We start from the raw sequence: 24,131 nt of genomic DNA, 5'->3' as shown, positions 1-24,131 counted from the left end.
TTTGCTTTCAGTATAATTAAGTCAAATGAAATTAATTGCTAAAAATAGGTTTTGTTTCAGTTAGTTTTTAGCATTAAATTGAGTTAAACTAAATTATTTGATTAGGGTGACTTTTTATTTAAAGTTCAATTCTAAACAAAGAATACTAGCCAATCTTATTAATTTATTAATTTATCAATTTACTTTTTCTTTTCAAATAATCAGTCATATAAAATCCTCAAAAAAAACTATTTACATGAAATAATTATATAGTTCACATGTATTTTTTATTGGGAAAATTAAGAAAAAATCACTATAAATGACAAAACTCTATCAGACCAAAAATATTCTATTCCATAAAATATCAATGACTTGTCTAAATGGAACCTATTTCTATGATATTTAAAAAAAATCAAAAGTAATAAAAAAAAAACACTTCTTTTTGTGTTAGTTATTCAAGTATTGTTGCTTTTGAGAAACATATATTTGCATCAGTTTTTTTTTTCTTAAAAGAACAAGAACAATCATGCGTTGTCATTTTCTGAGAGTCATTGTCTATCTAAACTCTAAAGACGACATCAATACACACAACAGAACTTTATTAGCTACTTTCTCCCAAAGGATATAGCACCTTGCTCTATTCTATTCACAGAATAGTTCTAGTGAGATGGGGAACCAAGATGAATAATTCACAAGCAATAAATATCATCATAAATCCAAAAGATGACACTAAAACAATCATTCAATCCTGATGATTAATATGAGAAGAGAATCATAATTATAAGTTTTTTAGAAAAAAAAAATACTTCAAAAAGATTTTGATTTTTAAGTTTTCTGTGTTAATTTCGATTCTTTTGTAATGACTACACATTAAATAGAGTTTAAAATCTGATTGAAATGAAAAAAAATATTTTTAATAACTTCCCATAAAATCAGTTGTTTAAATTAACATCTATTTAAAAAAAATCTCTAACAAATAATCACACATTATTTTCATCTATAATTATATTTTCTGATACAAACTGGCATAAATTCCGAGTCTAATTGCACATACAAATATACTTAATGTTCGTGCGTTGCATAGAAGTTTGTGGTATACATGAATCACATAATTGTTGATCTTTATAGGCATATATAACCGTCCCCACATAAGAACTGAAATATCATAAACATTACATAAAAAAATTTCTCTATTTGCATTCGAGAATCTCACTTTAAATAATCCAATAGTGGACCCTGGCATGTCTTTTTTCCAGTTCATCCCACCTTACACGAAGTCAGCATACTGTTTCTGATAAGAGACACATCATTTATTCTGTCGGTGCCCATAAGAAAGAGAACAAAAGCTAGCAAACGTTTTGCATTTTGCAATGCCACAGTCATTAATTTGCACTTCTCTCAAATGGTTTTTGCAGATGCCCCATCCCATTCACAATTGTACATCGAACTAATTCTGTGGTGCATCACAATACTCCTAATAGGAAAGAAAAAAAAAAGACTCCTTGCTGTACATCAAACAAACAAAGCAACAAAAATATTCTCCCTTGCAGTAAGTATTCGATGTTGATAAGAATGCCACTATGGCCTCATTCCACATTCCACCAGTTTCATAAGGGCATGCATGCTTATTTGTACTGATCAACAAAATAATGGCGCTGTAAGATGTCTCATGTAATTATTTCTTTTAAGGAAATTTATTTTCAGTATCATCTGCCTAGAAATAGATTGAAAAACAAGAGGCTGTCCAATTCATTGGATTCGGGAGGGTGGAGTAAGCACACATGAAGTTATTCCAGATGCTAGTAAAATGAAGATCCAATTAAGGAGCTCATCAATCATCATGAGAACTTGATAAGAACAGAATTGAGATGACTAGGTCGTGATTCCATCAAATACAATACAATGTCGAAACAATTTATCAATTTGAATTCATTATAAAATATAGGTAAATAATGGAAGAGATAGAAGAAAAAATGAAGGCAATAACAAACTTCATCAAAAACTTATGAGACCTTTAGGCTTTATATCAAATATTATTTGAAAAATAATATTTCCACTTCAAAGTATACTTTCACAGATTACGCCAAAATCTTGAAGCTGGTCACGAATCGTCCATGTGTTAGCTTTTAAGTTGCTGTCTCGCCAATATTAATTCATTTGGTATCAATTATCACTGTCTCCTCAAAAATCCCATTGCTTGATAAACATTATGAAGTGTTGTATCTGCTATTTCTGCTGCATTTTTAGCACCTTGTGTCAATACTTCATCTAAATAACCTGAATCGGACATGATTTCCTCATAGCGAACCTGCCAAAGTAGGGAAAAAAAAGTTATGCACTGACTTTTTTCGTATAACACTAAGATTGTGTTGGATAACCGTTTCAAATATAATTCTGAGCTTATATATAATACATTTGAACTCAAAATTTCTCTCTTTAAACAGTTAGTTGATTGTTTGGGCAGCAAAAAAATAAAATGACGTGGGTTCTTGTATGCTGAAAACACATTCCAGCAGAAAATTAGTATTTGGGGGATTTATATTTTTTATCCTTTAAAATATCTTGAAATTCAGTTTGTCACATTTTGAGTTCATAAATTTACCATAAGTGATGTTGAGGGACTAAGAACATGTGTTTTTATAGAGACTAAAAACATAAAATATTTATAGTGGATAGTTTCAAGATATTGAGAGACCAAATACATTTTACCCTTAAAATATTTGTTATTTTTTCTGAATGTAATTTTGTAGGTTTGGCAGTTCAGAAGTCTAAGATAGTACTCCCCACTTGTTATAATAAAATAATATTACATGGTGACTTTATTTGTAATCCATATCCACATTTATATTAAGGCATAAAACTGTCCAGGTTTTGGATGTCACCATTTTATAGATTCTTTCCCACCTAATCCTGTGGGATTTGTGTCTAGTTTTTAGTGCAAAACCATCCAAACAAAACTTATTATAATATAATCAAATCCAAACGTAAAAATCATTCTTTTAATATTGAATTTTTCAAAACTAGTTAAATACTACTCATCAAGCATATACTTATGCCAACTTACTGATTAGAAATGCTGACTAATAAAAAAGGTAATTTAGAGAAAACAACTAGGCATTCTTCACAAAAAGTAATTTACTATATGAAACCTGAATGGGATGTAAATGATCAATCAAGGCATCCGTTAAAAGGGGTTTGAAAGTGCCCCAGTTCATATTTTGGCATTCCTCAACAACTTCCTGCAGAATGAGTTTCAAGTAGAATTGACGAATTAGAAAATCGAGAACTACTACATGATTGGGGATTAATTTATATAAATTAAAAGTTCGGTATTTAAGCAGGAACTTTTCTACATAACAAAAATTCAGCAGCACATCTCATCTTGACTGGCAGATTAGAAAGAATTATTTTACAAATTAATGCCCTAGAATTATTCTCAATTTCCGGCAATATGTTGAGGAGAGGAAGTTTAAAGGATATTCGTGTTAATGTCATAATTTGAGAAAGACTAGTTCATGATCATGATTCATGAATTTAAAAAAAAAAAAGATACCTGTCCTTCAAGCATATAACAGACCATCCTAGTTAACTACTTCGCAACTTCCCATTAGCCTAACATCTCTAATTCGTGGAAGAGGAAGAAACAAAAGAGTTTCCACATTCAATGCAGTGCATACTACACTGTTATAGCAGCACCTACATTTGAGCTTATGTGTCTTGAGCAACTACTACAACAACTAAAATTGGGCGACATTCAACACACGAAGCTTATATGCAACAATCAAGCTACACTTCATATTCAATCAAACCTGGTCTTCCATAAAGGAACAAATGCATAGAGAACAATTGTCATTTTGATAGAGAAATGGTGCTTCCCTGAGAAATCACAACCAACTTGATAACTTGAACAACTAACTAGCTGGAATGTTCAGTAAATCACTTCAAGGTTCTCCCATGTTGAATGTATTTGTAACAAGTATGCTCTAGTTTGAGGGGGGTTTGAATAACATGTTTTACTTATTTTGCACATGCCAACATCTGTGGATTATCCAATACAGTAAATTAGGATTCAATTTGTATCCTTTGTATCTATAAATGTACTCTAATGTTTCATTAAATAACACACGTGTGTGCAACTCAAAGATACAATATTAGAAATCCTCATTTCTTTATACACATTACCAAAAGATGTTTTTCTATATAATAAGAACTTTGGGAGCAAGGTTGCTGTTAGATATTATTAGATATAATTAGATATTATTTGATATTATGAGATATTATAGATATTATGAGATATTATAGATATTGTTAGATATCTCATATTTATGTAATGGGCTTAGCCCATATGTTTCTTTTTCCTATATAAACATAACCCTATGTGTTCAATATACACAAGGGATTTACCCTATTCTTTCTTTTCCTTTAATATGGTATCAGAGCATAAGGTTAGAGTTTAGGGTTTAGGGTTCAATTTTTATTGGTGAATCCACTATTCCCTGGAATTTTCCAGCCACCACCCCCACTGTCTCGCCGTACCCGCCTCCGGACCTTCGCCGGACCTTCACCGGAACTTCGCCGGACCTTCGCCAGAGCCGCCGCCGGAATCTCGTCGGAATCGCTGTCGGAGCCTTCATCTTTGTTGCTCCCGCCAATTAACCGGTGACTGGATTTGTCCTTATCTTTTATGGCTTCTTCCGCTTCCGCTGCCACTATGGCTTCTTCTTCAGTCATTATGTCGGATTCATCTATTTATACTAATTACGTCAATGTTCATCTTTCCATTGACAAATTGGATGGAACCAATTATGACACTTGGGCATCAGATATTAAATTATGGCTTAAGAGTCAAGGTTATGTTGATCATCTTACTCATCCTACTCTTGCTGAAAATGAGGTTGTTCGTTGGTCGAAAATTGATGCTCAATTATGCATTGTTATCAAATCGACCATTCACTCATCTTTAAAACAAATTTTTCGTACCTATGAAACATGTTCAGAAGTTTGGGAACAAGCAAAATTATTATACACCAATGATACTCAACGTCTTTATGGTGTGTGTCAAAATCTTCTCACAATTGTTGCTCCCAAACGTCTTGATGGTACAATGGCGGAATATCTAGGTAAACTTCATGCTCTTCTTCATGATTTTAATGAGTTATTACCTCCTGCCTCTACTCCTTCTCAAGAACTAGAACAAAGATCCAAGTTCTTCATGTTATTGGGTTTACATGGTCTTCCTGATGATTATTCTCACGTTCGTGATCAAATTTTGGGATCTCCTATTGTGCCCAATTTTACTTCCACTTGTTCTACCCTTTTGCGCGTGCCAGGTAAACACACCGCTGATATAACGTCTCATGTTGATGACTCTTCTGCTTTATCTCAGCATAATGATCGTACTCGCCCTCACAAGCCGGGCAAAGGGTGTCACAAGTGTGACCATTGTGGCAAACTTGGCCACAAAATTGACAGATGTTATGCCTTACATGGTCGTCCTCCTAGATCTGTTGCGGTTGCTCAAATTGCCCCTGTGCAACCTTCTACCATGGACCATACTTCAATTGATACCCCAAGCCAGCCTGCTATTTTCAATGAATTTCTTAAATGGTATGAGGATCGTCAGAACCCTAGTTCCACAGCTTCTGTTGCACATTCAGGTACATCTTTTGTTGGCCTCACTCACTCCACTTCCCATGGCCCTTGGGTTCTAGATTCAGGTGCCACTGATCACATTACTGGTAATAAATCTTTTTTCTCTTCCCTATCTACTACGGGTTATTTACCTTCAGTTACCATGGCCAATGGATATAGGGTACCATCACATGGTGTTGGTACTATTAATCTTTTTTCATCTTTATCTATTGATAATGTTCTTTATGTCCCTGGGTCTCCATTTAACTTATTATCCATTAGTCGTCTCACTCGTTCCCTTGACTGTGTTATTTCTTTTACCAAAGATTCTGTTACTTTACAAGACCGGAGTTCGGGACGGATGATTGGCACCGGATGTGAGTCTCATGGACTTTATCAACTACAGATCTCTGCACATGTTGGCGCAATTATGGATTCTCCATCTCTCATTCATGCTCGGTTGGGTCATCCTAGTCTTGCCAAGATGCAACAGCTTGTTCCAAGTTTGTCTAATGTGTCTACTTTATCGTGTGAGTCATGTCAGTTAGGGAAACACATTCGTAGTTCTTTTCCTCGTAGTGTCTCACAACATGCTTCATCTCCTTTTGCCTTAGTTCACTCTGACATTTGGGGACCAAGTCGTATTAAGTCTAATTTAGGATTTCAATATTTTGTTACTTTTATTGATGATTATTCAAGATGTACTTGGGTATTTTTAATGAAAAACCGTTCTGAGTTGTTTTCTATATTTCAAATATTTTACAATGAAATTAAAAATCAATTTGGAATTTCCATCCGAATTTTGCGCAGTGATAATGGACGTGAATATCTTTCTTATTCTTTTAAAAAATTTATGGCTTATGTATTCTTCATCAAACTTCATGTGCTTATACACCTCAACAAAATGGGGTAGCTGAGCGCAAGAATAGACATCTTGTTGAAACAACTCGTACTATTTTAATCCATGGTGATGTTCCTCAGCGTTTTTGGGGTGATGTTGTTCTTAGTGCATGTTATCTCATTAATCGCATGCCATCTTCAGTTTTAGATAACAAAATTCCTCATTCTATTTTATTTCCACATGACCCTCTCCACTCTTTACCTCCCAAAGTTTTTGGGTCCACATGTTTTGTTCATAATTTTAGTCCTGGTCTTGATAAATTATCTCCTAAGTCACACAAATGTGTCTTTTTAGGGTTCACTAGATCACAAAAAGGATATAAATGTTTCTCACCGTCTTTAAACCGTTATTTTATTTCAGCAGATGTCACCTTCAGTGAATCTTCCCTTTACTTTAAGTCTTGTCCTTCTCCTTCAATTTCTTCATCTAATCAAGTTAATATTCCTCTTGTTGTGCCTAGTGCACCTAACAATTCACCACCGCCGCCAACTCTTCAGGTGTATAGTCGTCGTCAACCGTCTCATCGTCCATCAGCAGACTCTATTCTGGTGCCAACACCTCATCCCCCTCCGGCTCCTATAGTTGAACCTCCGACTGTTGAACCTGATCTTCCTATTGCTATCCGTAAAGGTATACGTTCTACTCGTAATCCCTCTCCACATTATACTGCTTTGAGTTACCATAGACTATCTCAACCCTTTTATACCTGCCTTTCGTCTATTTCTTCTGTATCCATTACAAAATCTGTAGGTGATGCCTTAGCCCATCCTGGTTGGCGTCAGGCCATGCTTGATGAAATGAATGCGCTTCAGAATAATGGAACTTGGGAACTTGTTCCTTTACCATCTAGGAAATCTGTTGTTGGTTGCAGGTGGATTTTTGCTATCAAAGTTGGTCCTGATGGTACTATTGATCGTCTCAAAGCTCGTCTTGTGGCTAAGGGTTATACCCAAATTTTTGGTTTAGACTATGGTGATACTTTTTCTCCAGTAGCAAAGATGGCCTCTGTTCGCTTATTCATAGCTATGGCTGCTCTTCAACAATGGCCTCTTTATCAACTGGATGTTAAAAATGCTTTTCTTAATGGGGATTTGCAGGAAGAAATTTATATGGAGCAACCTCCCGGTTTTGTTGCTCAGGGGGAGTCTTCTGGATTGGTATGTCGTCTTCGCAAATCCTTATATGGCCTCAAGCAGTCTCCTAGGGCTTGGTTTGGAAAATTTAGCAATGTTGTTCAACAATTTGGTATGACTCGCAGTGAAGGCGATCATTCAGTTTTTTATCGTCACTCGAGTGCTGGGTGTATCTATCTTGTAGTATATGTTGATGACATTGTTCTTACAGGCAGTGATCACCATGGCATCTCACAAGTAAAACAACACCTTTGTCAACACTTTCAGACCAAAGATCTTGGCAAACTCAGATATTTCTTGGGGATTGAGGTAGCACAATCCAATACTGGTATTGTTATCTCTCAAAGAAAATACGCATTAGATATTTTGGAGGAAATTGGGTTGATGAATTCGAAATCTGTTGATACTCCCATGGATCCCAACGTCAAGCTTCTACCCAATCAGGGGGAGCCTCTTTCAGATCCTGAGAAGTACAGGAGATTAGTTGGAAGATTGAACTATCTCACTGTTACTCGTCCTGATATTTCCTTTGCAGTCAGTGTGGTGAGTCAATTTCTTAATTCTCCATGTGAAGATCATTGGAATGCAGTCATTCGTATAGTGAAGTACATTAAAGGCTCTCCTGGAAAAGGTTTGTTATATGGTCATAATAACCATACTAAAGTCGTTTGTTATTCAGATGCTGATTGGGCAGGATCCATCTGATAGAAGGTCAACTTCTGGTTATTGTGTCTCCATTGGTGATAACTTGATCTCTTGGAAGAGCAAGAAACAAAGTGTTGTGGCAAGATCTAGTGCAGAAGCAGAATATAGAGCTATGGCCTCGGCTACTTGTGAGCTTATTTGGCTTAAACAGTTACTTAAAGAATTGCAATTTGGAGAGGTTACTCAAATGACACTATGTGATAATCAGGCTGCTCTTCATATTAGCTCAAATCCAGTTTTTCATGAAAGGACAAAACATATTGAGATTGATTGTCATTTCATTCGAGAAAAGATTATATCAGGAGATATCAAGACTGAGTTTGTTAATTCAAATAATCAATTAGCAGATACTTTTACTAAACCCTTATGAGGACCTAGGATTGATTACATTTGTAACAAGCTGGGTACATATGATCTATATGCACCAGCTTGAGGGGGAGTGTTAGATATTATTAGATATAATTAGATATTATTTGATATTATGAGATATTATAGATATTGTTAGATATCTCATATTTATGTAATGGGCTTAGCCCATATGTTTCTTTTTCCTATATAAACATAACCCTATGTGTTCAATATACACAAGGGATTTACCCTATTCTTTCTTTTCCTTTAATAGTTGCCAAACTCGAAGATAGTAAGAGAATCAGAAGGGTGATAAAAAATCGTAACTCAACTTATAAGAGTTTCGAGTATACGAAAAACTATATTTATAGACTTCTGCATGCATTAAAAATAATACGGAAAAGAAAAATAATAAGTCATGAAGAGTACGATCCAATAGAAAAATTATAGAACTGAACAAAGTTGGCAATCAAAGCAACGACCAACAACAATGAAGTCAACACCAACACTGTTGATGAGAGAGTAGGAGATGGTGACACAATGGTCTTGAGTGTTGTAATGGCCAACGATGGTGAAGCAAACGTCGGCAACAACAAACAACAACGCAAGTGCTGTGATGGCCAATGACATCGATGGTGATGGGAGTGTTAATGAGAGCAGCATCAAGAGTTGTTTATTTTTTTTTCTCATTAGCAAAAGAGAACACTAGCAGACAAGGGCCATCCTTACGAGTTGGGCTTTTTTCAGGTTGGATTTTTTTTAAACACAAACCCTAGTTTCTCAAACAAATCAACACAGCACTATGATCCCCAAATTTCATGAGAGACCATGAGATCCCACTACGATCCACACACCTCCCAATCCGCTGTGTGCATTAGCTTGCTTCATATCCCTTACTGCAGGATCATACAAGTATGCAAGTTAGTCTCGCGATTTTGACAACATTGCTTGGGAGCTCCTTATGTTGGGTCAATGGCTGGTGTTTTTTATAACCAAATTTTATTGATCATATTTATGCTGAAGAAAGGGTATAAATTTCAGAAAAAAGTTGGCAAATCACCAACGGGCCACATGGAGAGCAATTATCTGAAGGTACCCTAGTCTAAGAAACAAGAAACTAAAGTCAACGTTGTGCCAACTCACCAACATGTCTCAACACCCACCATCAACCCCCAAATACTAAGCACCACCATCATACAACCCTGACCCTTACCTTCCATATCAAACACTAATACTAGCGAAATAGACCTAGCAAAACCAAATATCCTTTTAGTATAACGCAGGCCTCGTTTTTTCAACCACCCCCCCATTAAAATAAACATTCACCTAATGGCATTTTCAGAATTTGGGATTTTAATAGGAAGTAGAACATACTGGCATAGTTTGATCTATGTATTATATCCAGTGAGAAAAGGCTTTGCCGTTTTTCTTTTTGTAATGAAATAGAAGTTCATCAAGGAAGAAAGAAACAGTTTAAAATAATCAACAATGGCTAATCCCATAAACAATCTCAATACCAGTTATGACTGTTTTAGTGGATAAAATCTACAATAACCAAAGCTAAACATAAGGCGATTCTGCCATGTATCACTTGCTACTTTTAGGCCAACTCTTTTTACTTTTATAAGACCAAAAGCACACACTTCATTACATTTCACACAGAAAACGTAAAACCATACACAAAATAAAAACACAGTCGGAAAGGTAAAAAAATTTGATTGAAATAAATACATCTAGAACCACTGAGAACATATTGATAACAGAAAAAATTATAATTACTGGTGAAAAATATATAAATATATATATGTGTGTGACATTTCTGACCTCTTTCGCCTTTCCTGAAGCAAGCTGGTATATGGAAAGAAGATTATTACATTCAGGCCTCTCAGAGTTGCCAAATTCCAAGCTGTAAGATTTGTCATAAAGTGCACACCAAAAAAGAATGATTTATAGAAAACAGGTAAATGAGGAAAAAAAAAGTATTTATAGACTAAAGGACAAATATCACCATATAGTAATATTGCCTGTACTAACCTTGGAAATGAATCAGTTTTGCAACGTTTGATCTTGTTTGCTATAAGCTACAAAATAAAATAAGTAAACTTGGTCAAGAGCAAGCAAAGGCAAACAAAGATTTAAGGAAAGATAGAAAACTTTTATTCATAGTTAAATTTACTCAAATATCAATATGTAAGTTGCAAGCAATAGTTCATTGAGTATGGGTGACAAACAAAGATTGCAAATTAAGCGCACACCTACTAGGGAAGCCTAGTCAAAGAAGGAAGGACAACAAAAATATTCAGTATTCTCAACTAGTGGAGATGCAGGGAGGGTAGTGATGATAACTCTTGGTTTTCTAGTATTTTTCTAGACTAATTACATTTCCTTGAGGGTTTATTTTTTGTTCTTATTTTCTGCTTTTAGATTAGAGTTGTAATTTCTCCAAAATAATAGATTTTTTACAAAAACGTTATAAAAATTGCAATTTACAGCTTATATTTTGCTTGAATCGTCTAACAAGTGCTTTGATCATTTGAAGGAATAATTTTCGAACTCATTTTGATCTTGGAAGCTTGAATGAAGATTCGAAACCAGAACTTAACTAGCAGAAATTATGCAGAAAAAGGCAATAGAGGATCAAAAGTCAGCAGTCAACTTGCATTAGATAGTCAACACTGCTCTGAAAAGAAAGAAGCTAAAACAGTTAGTTTAGATCAGTTTTGTGGCCCGATTCAAGGCCTACCCAATTGTTAAGTCTTAAAACTCTAAATAGAAGTGACTGGAAGAGATACGACCTGTGAGGGTCACATTCCAGGGGTAAACTGCATGCATGGGACGTGAACAACTAGGGCATTCCCAGGGCGGATGGCCCCAGAGATTAGGTGCACAAGTTGGTACCCAGGTGGTCATCCGTCAGAGGTCGCCCTCCAGCAAGAGAGCCTTACGCGCTGGATTGTCCAAAGAGTGGGTGATAGCGGCACTAAGACACACCCTCAGTAAACCTAATTATGGTTAGCGAAATCATTGGAAACCCTAGAGTATATAAAGGGTAGTATCAAACTTAATAAGGTATGCGATTCATACGCAGCTTTACGCTAACAGACATACAAATACACACAAAGAGCTTTTACAGCTTACATTGGTGTTTCCTAGCCATACACTAACTTGAGCGTCGGAGTGCAAACGGCCTCTAGGGCGCCCTTTGTCTTTGTGATTTCAGGTGTTTGATCGAGAGAAGGCACCGACGAAGGTAGAGGCAATTGGGCGTGTAATCGTCGTAGGCGCGCAAAGATAATCGAGTCAACTGGCAATAACAGTTAATATTTTTGTCTATACATTTTCAAGTGTTGCTAGACGGTCCATCAGACAATTGTCTATAGACAGTCTAGTATTCACTCTGTTTTACTTTTCAGTTCGCTTTATAGTTCGTTTAATTCAAGTTTCCCCCCAATTTTAATTTGTATAAGGAGAATATGAACAATGGAAATATAACACTGTGTATTTGGGGATTCGACCTAGGTTGACCTATACCACACTAGAGGGAACTTACTTTTGTTTGAAAACTGAATGCAACTAAAACAGTTATCACGTAGCTACAGACTTACACCCCCACCCCAAATTTGAACCCATGATCTAGGTTATGAGGCAACAACTATGTCATCACACCAAGATTCATCACAAATTAAATACACATAATCATAAAAAACGGAAGTCATGTCTCTGTATTCAAGCAGTCAAGTCTGCTACACTTGAGAACAAAAGCAATTTTAACCTAAGACTCCATAATAGCATAGATCTATTTCAATGAGAAATTAAAAAAATATATATGATTCTCCTTTTATTTTTGTGAATAAGAACCTCACTTTTTCTAATGTACGTCTCCATGATGTAACACTTTATGCACATTATTTAAAAGCTTTGAAACTAATCCTCCTAATTCTTCACAAATCCCAACCTATGCTAGTGTCCCAAAAACATGTGTCATTACCTCCTCCATTTATCTTTATCTTTCTTATAAGGCTATATAGAACATAGACTAAGAAATACATCAGCGTCCTTGATTCCTCATTTATACTGTATATTAAAATCATTTTTACCTGTTATATCCTTAAATTTTCTGTGCTATCTCTCTAGTTAATTAATTTATCTAAAACTACCTCCACTGTTCTCTCTCAGAATAAATGAGTAAAATATTTAAAAATTAGCTGAAAGTAAAAGCATAATTGATAGGATAATGTTGGAGATATCACATCAACTAGAAATATGAATAAATTATATAAGTGCAAATCCCACCTTACAAACCAATTTTGTAAGGTTGAGTTATACTTAAAGTCCACTTTCAAAAAAAAAGGAATAATGTCATTTTGGACTTTTAAAAGATCACACAATAACATTTTATTTTCTTCTAAAAGCACAAACAAAAAGGCAATGGTAATAACAAGATCTAGCAGTTCAAATTTCATCAAATGATGCACATGCAATTTATGTTATTAGACTTTGAAAAACAATGGACAAGAGAATATGATGGACTAACAATCGATCAAGCATGTTTTTGTACTACCCTACAAAACTATTTAACACAATCAAAATGTAATCTGACTTTCATATCTATTGCATCATATCGACATAATAAATTTGGTCGATGATTATTTACATTTCCATTTTTCATACAAGTTAAAAAAAAAATCATTGACAAGTGAGAGATCAAAATTCTTTTATTGAAATCAATTACACCAATTACATTCTCACCATAAAAATATGCTGAAATAGATAGGAAGATTTTGAAGATATTTTTTTCCTAATTACTATGGAGATATTGAGAATATTTTTTATCCTAATAATCTAGTATTTACAAAAGTACATTATGCACCATACAGTAAGGCCTACAAATAGAGAATTATTCTTACTTACATCTTTAGGATCAAGAATATTGATTCTGGATTGATCAGAAGGTGCAGACTTTGACATCTACAAAATTGAATCCAAAATAAATGTAAGAAAAAATATATAAGTTCAAATCAATAAATATCATTCTGCTTTCCAATTCCTAAAAAATGACATTGATAGCAGACAATCTACTTTAATTTCTATTGCCTAACATTCTGCATTCTGTACTCTTTGATGGTAAAACAGAACTATCTAACATTACAGTTGAATTTTCAAGAGTCAACGACTTATAGAGCAAATGAACAGGCTGATAATTAGAAACAGAAATGTTGGGTGTGTAGTGTATGTACATATAAGCAGTAAAAAATAGAAAACCTTGGACAGGCCATCCGTTAGGGACATTATCCTGGCACCAGCTGGAGGTATAAGGGGTTCTGGAACCTGCATCCCAGAAAGTGCTGTTAGAAAAAAATACATTTCCATTGTCTTATGATTCATTAGCTCCTTTTAATCGGATGATATATAACTTGCCTTAAATATAGTACCTCCTCGGCTGTCATAAAGGAGCAAAATGAAAGTAAAATAGGTCAAGCCCAATGTAAAATCTATAAAAGGTAAAGAATTCCAACCCCATGATGTGATGGTATTTATCTCCAGTTTAGAAACAATTACTCACCCCCCTAACTTCTTCCACTTTCTCCCTCCATATAAATTATTAACCCGTTCAGCCAAGTCCCGAGTCAACTCCAAATGCTGCTTTTGATCTTCACCAACAGGGACAAGATCAGACTGCAGAAGCATGCTGCAATTATAAGAATTATTCTTATTCAATGTAAATTTAATATAATGCATTTTAAACAATTTTTTCAAAAATAAATTGAGATTGCAAAAACTAATCAAGCAAAGCTGCAATCCTATTAGGTAACATTAGCTTACTTATTTAGGCTTTTTAACTTTCACTACTATATTCAAGACTTACAAAATTTCCACAAGGTAGAGTGTCAGAAATCACCTGATATAGAAGTATATCAGAAGCCATCAGAACAGGATAAGTCAAAAGAGCAACCCCAACTTCTTCATCTCCCTACATATCCAATTCCATAAGAATCTATTATATGTACAAATGAAAACATACAAGCCAGTTCGAGAGCACTGAAGAAAAAAATGGGCCTGCTTTAGCAAACGTACATTGGTCAAAGACAAGCTACATAGTACAATCCGTCATGATGAAACGTGTATAAATAGCACACACAGTGTTGTTAAAACTGCCTTTTACAATTTTAACCATGGAATCACATGATTCTACAATTTTCCCAAGGCCTTGCAAACCAACCAGCAGAATCATGCTCTGATGGAATCATCAAGTTGGAGTGTGGAATTGTGAGTCAGCAACTTGCACAATTCTACCAAAAAGTGGGTGCCAATTTGGTTTTCTCAACCCAAAAATAAATACATTCAGTTTTTCTAAACTTGATGAGGTACAAATCCCATCGCAAAACAGACACAGGTCTCTGCCATCTCTTTTAATCCTCTCTTCTTCCCCAAAGACCCCAATGAAACCCTTTGTTCTGTAACTTTTTTCCTCTCAAGTCTCACCATATAGAAGAGGGCCAAGCACAACCTCATATAAAAAGACAAGAGCCAAGACGTGAGCATCCAAAGCCAAACCAAGAGCGTCTAGGCCAAAGGAAGGAGCGTCTAGGCCAAAGTGAAAAGCGTCTAGCACAAGGTGGAGAGCGTCTAGAAGGAAGGGTAGACCGTCTAGGACCTATTTCTAGGTCCATGACCAAGCTACGGATGTGAGACTTGGGTCAAGCTATGGATGGGAGAAGAAGCAACTTGTATATGCTACATGAAGGCCCATTAAGGATAGCTTAGTATTAGTTGTGGTGTAAATAGCATAAACTTGATTCCATGAGACTTGACCTAGATTTGCTAAAGATTTGGTCACTTTCTACAAGGATTCTCCACATGGTCATGTGCTCCATGTGATGTAAATTTGCATTTCATTTTGATTAGCATTAGGGTTGCATTATGGTCCTCCTTAGCCTATAAAAGGAGGAGCCTACACCTTGTATTTTCAAGATTGAATAAAGTATTGTTATGCTGCCAATTTAGTGTCATACATTACTCCTTGCCTAGCTTCTAGGTTTTAATCTTCATTTCACCACCTTCAAAGGGGCTGGCCGAACCTCCCCATTTCCACACTCTTCATGCACCTTCAAGGTCACCACACCTCTTAGGAGGACCTTGTCCATCTCCTCCATTAAGCTTCTGCACCATCTTCAACAAACATCCAAGAAGAGCTCATAGGAAATCCATCATTTGGTATCATGAGCTATGGTTCTTCAAAGATGAGTATCTCTTTGTGTTTTTCTTTTTGAGTTCTTATTTCCTAGTTGTTCATCTTGATTCCAAGTTGTCTTGCTGTTTTTCTGTTTTTAATATGATTTGAATGCTTTTCTATTCAATTCAATCGGTAGTTTTTGTTCAAATTGTGCTTGAACATCTTATTTCAATTTTGTGTAGGATTCTTGCTATTTTGTGTTGCTGTTTTTATTTTTAGGCATTTGAGTCTTGATTGCAATTTTCATTCAGTTCATATTAATGCTTGAGTCATTTTATTTTATGAATCTATAAGTTTTGTCAAGTCTTGTGTTTCCATATTTGTCATCAAATCTTAGTAGTACTTTTTTTTGGCTTATTTGTTTCTTGATTTTGGTATAAATGTTTGATCTGAATCTGCTGTGTTTTTGATCCTTTGGTGCTTTTTATTTTTAGTTTGAGTTCATATTTGTGTGTTAGATCCACACAAATTCCTTACACTAATTCCATTGTGTTTCTTTTGGTATATCTTTCTGTTTTTATTTCCAGATTTACAGAATCCTCTGTTTCCACCATTCTGTTTTGACTGATTTTGCTTATGAAAATTAATTTACACATAAGAAAATTCTGATCCTCTGGATTTTGAAAGGTTGAGGTGTTAGAGAAAGGACAAAAAAAGAATCAGTTCAAAAAAAGAAATAGAAAAAAAATGATAAATATTACAAAAGCAGTGTGCAATCCTGACGCTACAACTGGCGAATCTGAACACTGATTTTAGAAAATTTATTAAAAAAAAATGGTGCATGTGTTTGGAGTGAAACCAACGCCAAAAATTTGTTGAGATCTTGATATGTTTGAATATCAATTTTCATAAGCAAATATTAAAAGGCCAGCTCAGCATAAATCTGTGAAAATCACGCATTCTGGACCACAACAATTTGTTTCAGTGGCGCTATTTTTGGTTTTTAAATCAAATTTAGTGCTATTCCATAGGTTCCTTTTTGTGTGCCATCCCTTTCTTTGCGTACCTTTTTATTTGCTTGTCTAATTTCATTTGAACTCTTTCTAGTTGTCACATTTAATTCCATTTGTGTGGTACTGTTTTTCAAATTAATTTGTTTCTTGCTTTCTTTCTTTGACCTCTAAGCTTTGTGGTGGATTAAATATCAATTGGTACTTGTTGAGTGGGTATTGACTTAAGAGGAGTCTAGCTTTGCTTGATAGGTGCTGGATTGAAGATTTTAATTACCTAATTCCAAGAGGAACAAAGGCAAGGGCAGCAACAAACACATACTAAATACACCACACACATTGGAAGGCCCAACAAAGAAGAGACAACAAAGGAAGTGCAAATAGAAAATCAACAAAGGGAGTTCCATCTAATATCTTTGCAACTTAACTCTTGTTAATTACTTGTTAATTACGCAATTAGACGGTGAGTGTGTCTTCAAGGGCTCCAAGTGTCCAAGAAGCCTCACCTAGGGCCGACTAGCTTAAAACTATCTAGCTTAGCACTTGTTAATTGCTTTAATTACATCATTTGCCTTTAGTTAGCTACGCTTATTTGCTTTGCTTTTGTCTTGTTTAAGCTTTGATAATTTTGCTTGGGTTGTTAGATAGTTTGCATTGTTTCTTGCATTAAAAAAATTGATTTCTCCAACCTCATTGTGTTTTAAGTGGTTTACCAAGAGAAAGATTTGTGGAAGATCTTAAGGGATAGTTTTTGGCTAAGGCAAGACTTGGTATTTAAGTAGTCCATTGTGACTCACCTCTCTTACCTGGAAAACTACCTTCTTTAACTTCCCTCATTTTTTCTCAAAGTAAAACATTTCTAGACACAAAGTTCTAGTCATGTCTTCTCATTCTTCAAAGTCTATGAAAAGTGATGTGAAATCCATCAAATCCCTTTTGAAACAACTTTCCAAGGATATTCAATCAATTTCATCTAAACAATTGGAGAATGAGACCAAAACTAATGAATTGACTAAAGCAAAGGATGAGAAGTCTCAAATTTCAAAAAAATTACCTTGTCATGCATCTATCTCTAAAGATAATGATTCTTTTGGGGAGGGAAGCCTTAGAATAAAAGATTATTATCAAGCACCCCCTAGAAGATATAGAAGAGATAGAAGAGAACAAGAAAGCCCAAGAGAGGCTAGGGTAGACCTATCCCATTTCCATGGAAAAGAAAATGTAGAAGCTTGCTTAGATTGGGAAATGAGGGTAGAAAAATTGTTTGCTTCCTATAAAGAAAAGAAGGAAAGAAAGATACAAAAGAAAAGAGAGGAAGACAAAAGGGAAGCTAAAGAAAAAGAAAAAGAAAAGCCAAGTGAGGGGTGGTGTGAATCTAGAAAGAATGAGGAATATCTTATAACACCCCTTACAAGCATATTAAAAATAGAAAAGCAAGAGAAAACAACCTTTGGGAAACAGAAGGCGTGGGAGAAGAGTGTTTCTTCCCACAAGGTCATTCAACAAGACAAGCAAATTAAAAATACCTTTGAAAATATGCTTCTTGTTGAACAACCTAGCCTTACCTCTTGTAAAGGAACACTTGCAAGCATAAGCAAAAAAGAAGAGTCTTTAAAAGAAGCTTGCATAGATAAAGATGAAGTAGATTATTTCTCATATGTGCTAGGATATCACCAAGTGAATGTCAAGTTATCTATAAGCATCTACAAAAACAAATTTTTATGTGAAGTAATGCCTAGAGCAACTTGTCATGTCTTATTGAGACAACCATTGCAAAGTGTACAAATTCTCATAAACAATGGTTGTAACAACGAGACTATCTTTACACATAAGAGAAAAAGTCTTCATGAAGGAGAACTCATGGGCCAAATTAGAGTTGATAAAACTCTAGAGCTTTTAAAAGGAAAACTTTTGTCCCCCATGAGAAAAGAGGTTCAAAGACATTACCTTAGGTAAAATTCTTGTTTTCAAACTACAGCTAAGGCAATGTCTCAAGAACTCTATGCTCCTTCACCTTTTGCAAATGATCCTTGGGAAGACACAAATTTCATATTAGAGCTTCCTAGGACAACAAAAGGTTTTGATTCGATTTTCATGGATAAACTCTTCTCTAGAGAAGTGCTACATCTTCATGATTTATCCTCAAGCATAGTGTTGGATAGAGCTCCAAATTTCGCAAACCATGATTTAAGGATTCTCTTTGGAAAACTTGTAACTAAGTTGTACACTTTAAATTCTTATCATCCTCAAAGGCATGGTCAAAATACATTTGAAAATCTAGCTCTTTCTTCTATGCCTAGAATAATCATAAAGGACAAACACAACTCTAGAGATGAGCATACACACCATAAAGTAGTTCACAAAACTACTTGTATTTCTACTTTTGAGGTTATATGTGGGCTAAATCATCTTTCTCCTTTTAAGTTGTTACCATCTCCTATAGGATTTATGCCTAAAGAGAAAGTAACCACAAATGAACATTTCAAAATGCATAAGATGATTAGAGAACACATACAACAATCAAAAGAGATACATTGTCCAAAGTTGCCAAAACCAAAAGAAAAACAAAAATGGCAACATAGTAAAATTGATTTTCAAACTAACACCTATGCTTTATTTGATGATTTCTATAGGTGGACGTTTGATCCAGGAGGACAAGCTTTGGCGAAACAAGAGGCTGCTATTCGAGATCAAGTCCGTAGATCTGAGGATAGATCTTCTCAAGAAGGAGGAGATGATGGACCTTGTCCATCTCCTCCATTAAGCTTCCACACCATCTTCAACAAACATCCAAGAAGAGCTCATAAGAAATCCATCATTTAGAGGTGTGGTGACCTTGAAGGTGCATGAAGAGTGTGGAAATGGGGAGGTTCGACCAGCCCCTTTGAAGGTGGTGAAATGAAGATTAAAACCTAGAAGTTAGGCAAGGAGTAATGTATGGCACTAAATTGGCAGCATAACAATACTTTATTCAATCTTGAAAATACAAGGTGTAGGCTCCTCCTTTTATAGGCTAAGGAGGACCATAATGCAACCCTAATGCTAATCAAAATGAAATGCAAATTTACATCACATGGAGCACATGGCCATGTGGAGAATCCTTCTAGAAAGTGACAAAATCTTTAGCAAATCTAGGTCAAGTCTCATGGAATCAAGTTTATGCTATTTACACCACAACTAATACTAAGCTATCCTTAATGGGCCTTCATGTAGCATATACAAGTTGCTTCTTCTCCCATCCATAGCTTGGCCCAAGTCTCACATCCGTAGTTTGGTCATGGACCTAGTAATAGGTCCTAGACGGTCTACCCTTCCTTCTAGATGCTCTCCCTTTAGACGCTCTCCACCTTGTGCTAGACGCTCTTCACTTTGGCCTAGACGCTCCTTCCTTTGGCCTAGACGCTCTTGGTTTGGCTTTGGATGCTCACGTCTTGGCTCTTGTCTTTTTATATGAGGTTGTGCTTGGCCCTCTTCCATCACTCACCATAGCACTTTGGCCTGGGGCTCAGTAGAGCTAGTAGCAGAGAGAAACCTTCTCTCACATCAAGTGCCCCTCACCCTCTCTCTATTCTCTGTTTCTGACTTTATGTTTTTATCTGGAAAAAATTAGCAATTTGCTACTAGACTAAATATCAAGAATCTAGATTCTACCCTATAATTGCACATTTAGACTATTTTCTCATGTTTTAGTTGAGATATGTTATGAATAACTTACGTAAGTAAATGAGTTATGAGTTGTATTGGATTTCATGCTAATGAATTTTCATTTAAGTTTAGTTTGACAAGTGATTGAGAGGTTATTTTCATTATTTTGTATTATTTTCTACATACTTGTATGTGCTTAAGTATAGTTTTACATTTAAGTTACAACCTTTTACTTCCCAATCTTACACTAAATCTCAAATTTTGACAACATTGAGCTTATATGTTATTAGTTTATTCTTAGAATAGGCTTTATTCATTATCAAGGCCTAAATATCTGACCAGAAGCTTCTGCCTTCCATTATTTAAAGAGCAGTGACCAAAAGGTAAACAGTCGGTATTACTACAGAGCATTGAAGAACAACCCGAGCTCAAAAATGGTGTGGTGCACAGTCAAGTTCTTGACATTCAAAACAAAAGAAGAGATTTTCTTTTCATTTTCCAATTATTCACAATATGAAAAGATAAAGTCAGTCCAGAAGAAATCTTATTCCCAAAGTTTGCTTAATTAAAGAATCAAATTGAACTAAAATACTTCAAGAATACAACTGTTAAGAAGGAAAAATACAGATAGAAATGAAGTAATGAGATAAAACTTGTAAAAATCAAATTATATCCATAAAAAAAGAATAAAAAAAATTATAAAATAGAAATTAAGAATTCATACAGCTATGAACGCACCGCCTTGCGAGATTTCTCTTTAAACTGTATCATTTTGTTCAGCCAACCAATAGGTGTCGTGGAACTTAGCAGCCACATCAATTCAACATGTGCACGAACATGAGACTGTACAAATACTGAAGCCTGTATGCACAAAACGAATGCCATTTATCCACAGTGATCTCGATACTCCCAACATAAATACTCTTTCCAAAACGTTCAGAGCAAAAGTTGCAAAGAACCTTGGAAGGATCCACTCCACATGCTAGGTAAATAGCAGCAGTTGACCTTGTAGCCTTAGATAATTGTTGGGTGTCGTATGGTAATGTGATCTGTAAGATCAAATCCAAAGGGATGAGAAATGGGACAGTATCATTCAAAATCAAGAAAACAGAAAACTAGCATTGACCAGTAATTAAGTACAATGAAAATCAATTTAAAGCATAAAATTAGTCCACAAAATCCTCTCAGAAAACCAATACTTAGCCTGATCAAGTTTTAAAGTGCAACTTTGAAGCATGGACATTTAAAAGAAAAACAGTAAGACACACTGGTCAAACATGAAGTCATGTTACATATCCTAATAAGACACTTGAAATTTGCTGGAACAATGCTATATATGTCTGAGTCCATGTAACATCCAGCATCCATGCTTCATAGGTTGTACATCTTTGACTACGAAAGTCTGGCCGCTCTTTCTACCATCAAGAAGGATAAAATGTGGGGATTCCAATCAAAATCCCAACGCTAGATAAAAATGTACATCTAAAGAAAGGTGAACTTAAAGTATCCTAAAATTCTGGATCTTTATCCTCTGTTATAAGTAAATGTGAGAATTTCCTTGGCGGAGCTGCTAAGCATCGTTGATGAGAAACCCCAAACTAAAGGACTTATTTGTGAATTGGTCTCAGAAAGAGTAAATGGCACAATAAATTAAAGTACACACTTGTGCTAACAGTAAACTCACTACAGAACAGAAGCAGAGCAAAACAAGAAAAATCAAGAATTTCAAGATTCTATCACATGATATTATATACCCAAAAAATAGTTATATGAGCACAGACCTATGGCTCAAACAAAACATCATTGAGCACTTCGTAAGTCTAGGTAGTATAAGGAATCTGGACATACCGCATGCAGGTCCACAATGAAGAAAAGAGTTTCATAAACATTCTGCAAAACAAAAAATATCACGTCTTAAGAAATATGCAAATTTGTGAATCGAGACAATCAAGCAGCATTTCAATTATGGAATCCAATAAAGGGTCTGAGCGGAGAAGACAATAAGATGAAAAATGAAATAAACTTCTCATGCATAAACCAATTTATCCAAGTCGCATTATGCCACTGTCATTGCCAATTAAATTACTTGTGCAATTCAAAACAACACCCTGGAATAAGAAAGGGAAAGAGGCTGTGAATGGTACACCTGAAGGGCAACCCAATTCTTGATAGCTCCAAAATAGTTTCCAAGATGAATTGAGCCCGTGGGCTGAACCCCCGACACTACTCGTTTCCTGTCAAAAAAACAAACATCAATAACGACACAGATTGCTACTTAATTCACACCAAAAATTTAAAAAAAAAAAATCCAATGATTACTATTACTTTACGGAGGTGGGAGTGGGAGTCTCTGTGGAAGTAGCAGTTAAAGTAGTACAACAGCGTATGCGAGAACGAAGCCCTGAAGCACGCGACCTGGTGTTTCCAACTTCCAATTAAAATCACAAAACCTAAGTGTGAACTGAAGAACAAAAACGCAGAGAAAGATAGTAGAGTACAGTGAAGGGACGAGTGGACGACAACACGATAGAACCGCGAAATGTGAAACGCTCATCTTCTTCTTCTTCTTCTTCTTCTTCTTGTTCTTCTTCTTCCTCCACTTCCACTCCACGCACGCCTTACCGTTTAGCTTTATCTGTCACAGCGACTCGCTCGTGGTTTAAGGCGGGTGCAGCTTTGGATCTTCCTTGTGTATCAACAAAAACGCCATCAACGGCTGCAATTTGAAGAATCAATTTGTAAACCCAAATGCCTAATTTATTTTCTACATTTTTTTATTTGGGAAATTATAATTTGTATTAATATTATAATTTAATAATAGAATTTAATATATATATATATGTATATATATGTATATATAATTTTCTAAAAATATTTTAAAAATTTATATAATCGGTTATTTTCAAATAAAATAAAACATTCAACTCTTTATTTTATTAAAAAAATATTTTTTATTTATTAAATGATAAAATTATCTAATTAAAAGATGTTTTTAAATTGTGTTTCAAAACCAATTTGACAAAACTATTAAAATCATCATAAATGAAAATAGCGAGGAATTTAAACACAAGGAGTTTTATGAAAATAATTGTATATTACATCAAACTTATTGTATTCAAGCTTTCTAAATGTTACCGTAAAAATGAAATATCAACATATTCTAAATATTACATGTTGTCTTATTGTCTTATGGTTCAATTCAAACTTCCTAATGTTTTTATGGTCATAGGTTGTTTTGTATGTTATTTATAAAATTGTTATGAATTGTTATATAAATAGAAACTAATCTAGTGGATTTAGAGATTTTTTTTTGTATATATTATGCTTCCATTTCAGAAAAATAAAAGAAACAAGCTTGATCCAATATTCCAAAAATCTCTTTTTCTTGAATTTTAAATTGAGTCAATGTTATATTATTTTAAATATCATAATACAAGAGAAATATGTTACTGGTGGTGTAATCTTTCACAGATATGAATTTATTTGTTTACACTTCTTTGATCCTAAACATATTGACAATGTATACGAAGAAGATTTATTTTTCTTGATATTCCTTATCATTGAAACCTTGAAAACACACAACAACATAAATGAAAAAAAAAAAA

The 24,131-nt window shown here is 34.8% G+C and overlaps 1 protein-coding gene across 1 annotated transcript; it reads right to left on the bottom strand.

Annotated features, from left to right (window-relative positions):
* Window positions 1-1,807: 1,807 nt before the first annotated feature.
* LOC137823096 (tryptophan--tRNA ligase, chloroplastic/mitochondrial) lies at window positions 1,808-23,246 on the bottom strand. The gene is made up of 15 exons (XM_068628215.1): window positions 23,025-23,246; window positions 22,852-22,941; window positions 22,673-22,760; window positions 22,375-22,416; window positions 21,486-21,575; window positions 21,265-21,387; window positions 14,597-14,668; window positions 14,261-14,373; window positions 14,116-14,137; window positions 13,960-14,025; window positions 13,609-13,665; window positions 10,732-10,778; window positions 10,522-10,603; window positions 3,129-3,218; window positions 1,808-2,287 (listed from the first exon to the last, which is right to left on the bottom strand). The coding sequence occupies exons 1-15, from the start codon at window positions 23,078-23,080 to the stop codon at window positions 2,150-2,152; spliced, it is 1,176 nt and encodes a 391-aa protein (XP_068484316.1). The 5' UTR covers window positions 23,081-23,246; the 3' UTR covers window positions 1,808-2,149.
* Between the last annotated feature and the right edge of the window lie 885 nt (window positions 23,247-24,131).

This window comes from Phaseolus vulgaris, chromosome 9, assembly GCF_000499845.2.
Source record: "Phaseolus vulgaris cultivar G19833 chromosome 9, P. vulgaris v2.0, whole genome shotgun sequence".
Taxonomy (NCBI): Eukaryota; Viridiplantae; Streptophyta; class Magnoliopsida; order Fabales; family Fabaceae; genus Phaseolus; species Phaseolus vulgaris.
Note: the sequence above shows the minus strand (reverse complement) of the source record. Positions and strands in the feature narration are given on the sequence as shown.

What these genes read in the sequence shown, in the direction of transcription:
- LOC137823096 (XM_068628215.1), bottom strand. Translation starts at nt 23,080, where the DNA reads ATGAGCGTTTCACATTTCGCGGTTCTATCGTGTTGTCGTCCACTCGTC. An exon ending in CGTCCACTCGTCCCTTCACT is followed by an intron (nt 22,942 to 23,024) that starts GTACTCTACTAT and finishes TGGAAACACCAG; the next exon opens with GTCGCGTGCTTCAGGGCTTC. An exon ending in AGAATTGGGTTGCCCTTCAG is followed by an intron (nt 22,417 to 22,672) that starts GTGTACCATTCA and finishes TTTGTTTTGCAG; the next exon opens with AATGTTTATGAAACTCTTTT.